The sequence below is a fragment of the Buceros rhinoceros genome, unplaced genomic scaffold (assembly GCF_000710305.1).
Source record: "Buceros rhinoceros silvestris isolate BGI_N320 unplaced genomic scaffold, ASM71030v1 scaffold34848, whole genome shotgun sequence".
Classification (NCBI taxonomy): Eukaryota; Metazoa; Chordata; class Aves; order Bucerotiformes; family Bucerotidae; genus Buceros; species Buceros rhinoceros.
The window spans coordinates 1-8411 of NW_010425779.1; the positions used below are offsets into that span (position 1 = coordinate 1).

An 8411-nucleotide genomic window follows, 5' to 3' on the forward strand; every position below is an offset into this window, starting at 1 on the left:
AATAAGGAAGTTTCAGCTCAAACCGGGACATTGCTTTTTTTAAAGAAGGTACATTTTGTGATATCTTCTTAAGCACAAAGGCCATTTATAAACAAAAGACCTTTTCCTCAGCCCCTTTTACCTGTTACCTCTCTGTATGTTAATAGGCTTATCTGTATTTCTGTAGGAATAAACACGAGAAACCTAAGTCCCTCCATGTATCTACCTGCTCTTAAATATGTTATCACAGTGTTTTTCAGGAAACGCATGCTTTTAGCCTGTTAACAGGTTAATTGTTGGCAGTAGATGAGAGGCTGCAGTTCCAGCCTAAATAAGGAGATAACTGTTCTTTCTTTCTATTAAGGCTGAGATTTGTTTTAATTTTGGGATTGTGAAATGTTCTGTAACTTTCAATAAATTTAAAATATGCTGCAATAAAGATTTTTTTAGCAATAAAGATATACTTACCTGCTATATCTTTTTAGATATGCTTGCAATAAAGAAAACATTCCCTAAGTTTCTGAAACTATACATGTGACACTTCCAAAATTATTTTTTTACGTAAACATATCTTACGTAGTCTTGAATCTTATCTGTCAATGGTTCTATCCTCTGGTATATGCCCTGAATGTTAAGCATTTGACAGGATGTTTGACTCTAAATTGTATTTTTAGCTTGTTATGGAAGAGTATTAGCTCACATCTTTTGAAATGAAATTGTGTGTCAAGTCAAGCTTTTTATCCCATGCCAAGAATTTTAGATTCTGCATCAAATGCATGGTTAAGGCAATTGGGTTCTTTACTCACACAAAATATTCCAGAAAAAAATGGGTATTTTAGTTGCACAATCTAGTCAGTTCCATGCATGTCTGATGGTTCTGGGATCTAATCTTCAGATAAGTTTCCTAGAGCACAGGCTTCTTGAGGAAGAAGCATCTTCTATTGGGATGTTTCTGATATTTTGGAATACATCTCATCTTGGGGAATGTGCAGCCATGACAGTTTGAGCCTGAAGCTTTCTTGGTCTCTGGTTTGACTCTTTCTAGTAATGCTCATGGTTTTCCCTCTCTGTTCATGTGTTCTTTTCTTACAAAAACCAACTGTTCATGAAGTGTACTTCCTTCCAGAAACACCGCTGCCTTTTATGGAAATCCCTGGTGAAGACTTTTTTTTTCTTTCTCTGTTGCTTTGGAAATGGTGTATCAGTTCATAGCATGTACAATAGCCAGAAGCATTAGCAACATTTAAATGTGTTGGTTATAATGAAAAGGCTTTATTTGTAATGTCCATCTTGCAGTGTTTTTTTTTTAAATTCAGTTTGAATACAAATTAGGTAGGTAGGAATGTTGAAAAATTTGGTACTGTTTGAGCTTTCTCATCTCTGAATTCCCTCTCTGAAGTTCAATAAATGAACTTGATTTTGTGGCTTCTGTTAAAAAATACTGGAAAATGTGAAAGTAAATCAGAATTTCTACCAAGAATTCAAGGGATGGTGTAGCTACTGTACTGCAGCCTGGATGCTGACCTCCAGATGCTATCACATGATACATTCTGAACTTAAGAATGTGCTGGGGTATCCTGAGGTGTAAAGCATTACAGGAGTGCCTGTAAAGCCTCTGGTTTTGTGTGGAATGAAGTGTTTAGGCTTAAGAACATGTATATTCATTCATAGAGTGAATGTTGGTTTTCTGATTTTTCTTGTGCTTGTGTGAATTACAACAGAACTCCACCAATCCTCAGTGTCCAGTTGTTCAAGGTACTTGTTTGAAAATGGCAAATCATGTTGGATGTGTATTATTTTCAGTCAAAAATTTTCTTGAGAAATACCCCGCAGGAGTGAAAGATGTTGTAGGAAATTTGTATAACTTCTATTCTTGGCCAGAGACTTAAAAATATTTAGAACTAAGTTGTATTTAAGAACAGTTAGCTAGTAACTTTCAAGTCACTGTGTTTAGAGGTTTTAGTGAGAATGCACGTATAAATGTTGATTGCAAACAGTTGCTTGCTCTTCTTTTTTACAAGGTGTGTATTTGGGCTTTTTTTGAAGACAGAAAAGCAACAGAGCTTCTGCTCTAGTTGAAAAAGTAGAGTGGTTGCTATAGGTTTGTGCTTGTCTTTCCAGGACTAACAAAATCAGATATTTGGTACGCTGCCTTGGGACAGCGTATGATAGAGTGGTTAAAGGGTGGATAAGTGGAAGGATAGATGAAGACTTTGGCATGGGGGGTGGATAGAAAACACATCAAAAGATACTAAGAATGTTTCAAAACTGGTCTTTGGCTTGTTTTGTGGAGGTGCCATCAGCTCTTCTCGTCAGTTAACTATTGTTCGGAGTCCCACAAACTAGAAAAAGAAAAAGGACAAGAAGTTGAGGTAACTCCTCAGGATCTGAAAAGTATAATGGCATGCAATGCATGTGGCCTTGCCACTGAACACACCTGATCTCCTCTGATCCCTGAAGCTAACAGGTCGGGCCTGGCTAGTGTTTGGATAGGAAACCGTCTGAAATCTGAGGCTGCATTGTCGTATTTGTGAGAGGTCTTTTCCCATTTAACTTTGTGGACTCCAGCCGTGTACTGAGCTTTTAAGCTATATAATAGCTCTAAAGTTGCCAGCTCTGTTTCTACAATGATGTCAATGAAAAATGAATGTGTAAAGCCCTCTGTTTCTCCCTGGGAGAACTAATGTGTGCAAGAAGCTGTGTGTTAGGTGTGATTATTCATTTAGCAGCACTTTCTAGAGAACCCTTACATTTGATTGGGAAGTTACATAACCTGATTAGTAATTGATCATTTTTTTTTATTTTTGGTGATTGTTTAATCTGAGATTCAATTAACTGACAATTTTTAACGCAACAAGTGTACAAGAAACAGTCTTTAAATTAAAAAAAAAAGCTTCTACAACTTAGTGCTCATGTGGCCGTGCTTAAGAATAGAGCTGTGATATCTGTGAAACTATGTTACTAAAGTACCTTGAATTTGTTCTCTACAAAGGTGATTTTTCAGCTCTTAGTATTCTATGTTTGAATTCCAGCATGTGGGAGACTTGCAGAGAAACTAGTATCTAGCCTTCATGCGAGGAGAGTGTGAATCCACAAACGAATTTGGTTTGGGAATAAGTTGAAAGTCCTCTTACCGTTTAAGATAACCTCTAAGATTTGCTCAGTAAGAATGGGTTTTTCAGTAGCTTGGCAGTAAATTTTTATTTACAGAGGCTGAAAATGAGGGAACGTGAAATCTGAAGTTTTCAACTGGCTCTGTCTAGCCTTTTTCCTAAAGACCGTCTCACATTTCTGTTTTGTTGAATTGCTCTTGAGAAAAGAGAAATGGATTTCTTTTTTCCTCAGAATCTTCAGTGTATTAAAGGCTGTTAAATATTTATTTCTAAGTAGATTGTATGTTTTAACTGCTGAGAAAGAAACTATGTGAAACAGATTTGTAATGAAAATATACTATCATCACTGAGTACAGTGTAGGGAGTTCTGGATAATGTGAGTTTGATGGTTTTGCTAAAGGCTTCAGAAACTTGGGGAGTACCAGATCTTAAGGGTGGCTAGAATAAAAAAAAAAGGGGGTGGGGTGGGGGTACACACTTTCTTGGTTAGTCATGGTCGTTGTTGGTTTTCTTGGTTTGTGGGTTGGTTTTCTTTTTTGCCAACTTCTCATATTACTTAAATATACTTGCGCACTGATTAGTTTGGGAAGATTATGCAGTCTTCCTAGGAGCTAACTGATCCTTGGATTCTCAGTAGTAATATTGAACTAGAATAGATCAAAGATTAAGCTGATACAAGAAACTGCTTTCTCATTCATCTTTACTTAGCAGTCCTGCAAAGCTGTGTTGTCTTGCTGTAAATAATTTCATCTTGTAATGCTAACTCCTTGCTGTCTTAAATTATTTAATATTATATTTTTAAACATTATTTAATAAGTGTTAAATAATATTATGCTTACTAATTAGAAGTGAGGCTGAAAGTTGAAATTAGATTTTTATCAATTATGTTGTTTAGGAGTATGAAGCACGGACAGGAAGAATGTATAAACCTCCACCCCCATCAGCAAGACGTAAAAATATTGAATTCGAACCGCTTTCAACTACTGCTTTGATTCTGGAGGATCGACCCGCGTAAGTATGATTCTGCATTGGAACTGATGATGGCTGAGCTTGGTAGATATGCTTCTGATGAGCTAAACTGCACAAGTCTTACACAAAAGTATTAATGGATTATTCCATACCAGATAATAGCATAACAAATGTCTCCAGAAGAAGCTTTAATTATAGTATACTCTATATGAAGAACTCTTTCTCGCTGTAATGGGCCCACCAGTCTATATACTGTATATCACAGCTGCCTATGACAGTGTTGTGGGCATCCTTAATCAGGAGAATTCCTGAAGACTTTTGTGGATTTTTTCACTGCCATCTCAGTGTACACCTTCCCCCATTCTGGAAACTTAATTCCCTAGACCAGCCAGGAAGACTTAACAGTGGCGGTTGTCACTTCAGCAAACCTGGACTTGGCTTACCGGAAGACTTTTTTAAAAAAAGGAAAAGTATTAGGTAGGTAACAAAAGTATGTGTGGAAACTCGTTGTGATTCTTGGCACTTGACCTCTGCCGTCAAGGTCCATTTATACACTTTCTCTGGTACAGAGGATGCAGAATGGCACTTTATTATGTACTGAACAGAGCTATGTAGTGTTCCACTAAGCCTCGCCCATCGTGGGTGGTTACTGCATTCCTGTAACGTAAGCATGTAAGCACGTAATCTTCCGAGCGCCTATACTGCCACCCAGTGTACCACAACAGTGTACCGCAACAAGTATGAAAAATTGCCTTTGAAACACAAGAAATACCTTCCTTTGACAAATGCTGAATGATCAATTTGTATCTGGCAACTACAGTTGAATGCTTTGTTGGTACCAAGTTCATAGTATTCACTGGAACTATTTCTTGCCTCTGTTCTGGATATGTTTTTGTGGCTCCCTTTAAAACTACAACTGAAGGCAAGGAGACAGCAGATGAAGAGGTGACAAAAACTGCATTAAGTACAAGTAAATATAATAATGAAAAATGGGCAATAAATTGGTCGATATTTTCAGCTATACAGTCTTCAACAATTTGAAGGAAAGAGGAGCTGTTGACTAGGTAGACAGGCTGGAAGAAAGCAAATGGAGCAAAGCTTTCAAACTGCACCTTGAGAAAGATTGTGATGGCACTGCTACATGTTTGCTCTAATCAGTTTCAATTAGGAAATGGAAAATAGAACAGATAAGGTTTCCTTTGATACTCTTTCTAGTGATACATAAGCTCATTCAGAAAGATCTTGAATGGTGGTATGGATTACTATGATGATTTTTTTTGCAAATGCATTATTTTTTTTTACTTTCTGGTAGAGAGTAAGACATGCAGTAAGGGGTTTGTTAATACTTTTCTGTACTTTCAAAATGGCTTAATTCACTAACTAACCTAAGTATGTTTTCACAAATGACACTTCCATTTATTTCAATATGGAATGCCATCCCAGGTGTGTAATGTGTTACCACAGTCTCGGCCTCAAAAATATATTCTGCTCTCACTTCATTGGAATGAGTCTGCTTGGCCAAAAGGAAGTGTGTATTTAGTAATTAGGGGATCACTGTGCAGCCGAAACACAAACACATCTTAATCTGGTGAGCTTCCATAGCTTTAGCTCTGACATAAATGAGGATCTATCCTTTCTTCCACTGGTGAACCAATCGTCTCTTGTGGGAGTTTTAAAGGGCCAACTGTAAGGAATAAAAACCTTTACCTTTTATTGAAAATACCGCATCATAGATTTCATATGAACAAATGGAGTATTGATATGCAGGTATGTTTAGTGATTAAAATATGCATATATAGAAATGCATTGGAATAGATAACTACATGGGGTATCAGTATTTCCCTTTTGTCACTCCATGCGAACTTCATCTGAACATTGTTCCAGTTCAACAAATCCAATAAACCTGTTTTGGGGGAGGCTATAGGAGAACTAATAAATGGAAGTGATAAACATGTGGTAGTTCTCTGCTGCTGTTACTGATGCACTGGTAGTGTGACAACCTCAAAGCTTACCTTAGAGAGAAGCCAAATTAAAACCTGTCTTGAAATGGTTCAGGATATTATTTGTGTGTATTAAGTTCAGTAACAACTTGTTTTCAGAAATCTTCCTGCTAAATCAGTGGAGGAGGCTTTACGTCACCGACAAGAATATGATGAGATGGTGGCAGAGGCAAAAAAACGAGGTATGTTAACTGCTAATAATCACTGTAGTTGTTTTTAACTGTACAGCAAAAATAAAGTAATTCCTGGTTTGTAGGCTAGGAGGTACAGTAAAGGATTACCTTGTTTAATATCTGGGTTATTCTCTGGTACATATGCACAGTTTAAACCAGTTACGAAATTGTTTTCTTATTCCACTATAGTGAACATAACTAGATTCAGAAGTCAGCTTAACTTTTAAGTAGCAATTTTAAACTACATATGTAACGTGATCAGCTGAAACTTTCTGTGTACTCAGACTTTTTTTTTTTCAGTAGTTTGGTGGCCACCGAGAGCCAAAGTATAATAAAGCTGACTGCTTAAAGATTTGTTTTTTCTGGAATTTGAGATAAATTTATAAGTGAAAACAGATGAAAACTTTATTTTTTTTTTTCCGACCAATTGTACCTTTGTGAACCTTCCTACTCCCACTAAATCCGTTTTTTAAATTAAACTTATCTGTATCATCTGGTACTGTGTCAATCTATGAATAGTTCTTGAAAGGACTTCTGTAGTCTTGTGCCTAGTATTCAGGGAATAAGCTGCTTTAAGATTCCGTGCTGCATGTTTTACTTGGACCGTTGTCAGAGATACAAGCTTCTGAACTAATTGAGCCTCTCTGGATCTATGGCAGCTTATTCCGAATAAGAAATCCAAGGCATTTATACAACTCATTTCACTCTTCTCTTGTGATGTGCATCTTATAACGTGTGATCTGTGCTCTGTATTCTCTAACTGCATCTTTGGAGGGTCAGCCATGTGTAGTGTTTTAGTATGTGTGCTCTATTATTCATTGTGTGTGTTGCAGTAGTTAATTCAAAGTTTCAGTAAAAACGTAATGAGGTCAGCCATATCAGTTTACCAGGGGTGGCGTGTTTACTCTGTTGATGTGTCTAACACATGCATAAATCAAGGCTACTCTGTCCTTTTTAATGAGAGGGATCTACAAATGATCATAGAATCATGGAAACGTTTTGGTTGGAAGAGACCTTTAAGGTTATCGAGTCTGTTAACTCAGCATTGCCAGGTCATCGCTAAACCATGTCCCTCAGCACCACATCTGCACATTCTTTAAATACCTCCAGGGATGGGGGCTCCACTGTGTCCCTGAGCAGCCTGTTCCAGTGCTTTACCACCCTTTTGATCCTTTTTTTTTTTTTTTTACAGAAGTCAGATTACTCTTCTCTTGTTCAGCATCATGGCTTTGTCTAAGATCTTTAGGTCCTCTTTCCAGAAAAAAAAATATGTAATCCTTCTAGGTGGAAGTTTTGGTAGAATTTGAATAATTTTACGGTGGATGTAGAATTACACTTTTGAACAATAATTTTATCTATAATTATTGGTGGTTGGCCTAACTAATAAGTAGGGTTTAGGTTGAATGTGGTGTGAAATTCATTACAGGAAAAACATCACTGATGGTGTGCTTGCTTTTTAGTCATTCTGTATATTGCAGAAAAAAGCGCTATGAGTTTTCTAGCCAGATTTTTACTTGTCTAAGTTGCTGTGAATTTGAATAACTCAAAGCTTAAATAAAAAAATTTCCTGAGATATTCACCTACAAACAGAAATAGTACTAGCTAGTTCATGCACAACTGTAATTTACCCTTGATCTCTTTCAGACATCTAAATGATTGAATAATAGCTGAATTATTTACCTAGTAATTTATACACACTAATACGGAATTATTAACATGTTATGCCTAACAGAAATTAAAGAAGCACATAAAAGGAAAAAAATAATGAGAGAGCGTTTCAAGCAAGAAGAGAATATTGCTAGTGCTATGGTGATTTGGATCAATGAAATACTGCCTAACTGGGAAGGCATGTAAGTAAAGTTCTGCTGTATAAATGAGGCAAGGCTGGCTTGTTTCTACTCTGGAAACAGAGGACCCACAGACTTTATTTTCCTGTTGCTTTTCTTTTGTCAGGAAGTCAGGTTTTTCTTGCCATCTTATAGTGAGAGGTCATTAGAGAGCCACATAAAACATGCTTTCTGGGAGCTTAATGTTTTGGGTGGTTTTAATGGAGCTTAGCATAAGCAGAAATATTTGAATATTGATCTGGAAAATAGTATGTTATTTTGCTTGTAAGTTGCCCAATGATTTTAGAAAACACGATGTGCAAAATGACTTTTTCTTTCCCCTTCCCCCTC

At 36.7% G+C, this 8411-nt stretch overlaps 1 protein-coding gene across 1 annotated transcript in view; it reads left to right on the plus strand.

The window, feature by feature from the left end:
• The first annotated feature begins 3993 nt into the window (after positions 1-3993).
• Positions 3994-8411, plus strand: part of TBC1D12 (TBC1 domain family, member 12) — a 14542-nt gene continuing 10124 nt past the window's right edge. Inside the window, exons 1-3 of the mRNA XM_010141268.1 lie at positions 3994-4103; positions 6161-6243; positions 7967-8084. Coding sequence (XP_010139570.1) covers positions 4012-4103; positions 6161-6243; positions 7967-8084 — 293 coding nt within the window. The 5' untranslated portion in view covers positions 3994-4011. The remainder of the gene's footprint in view (positions 4104-6160; positions 6244-7966; positions 8085-8411) is intronic.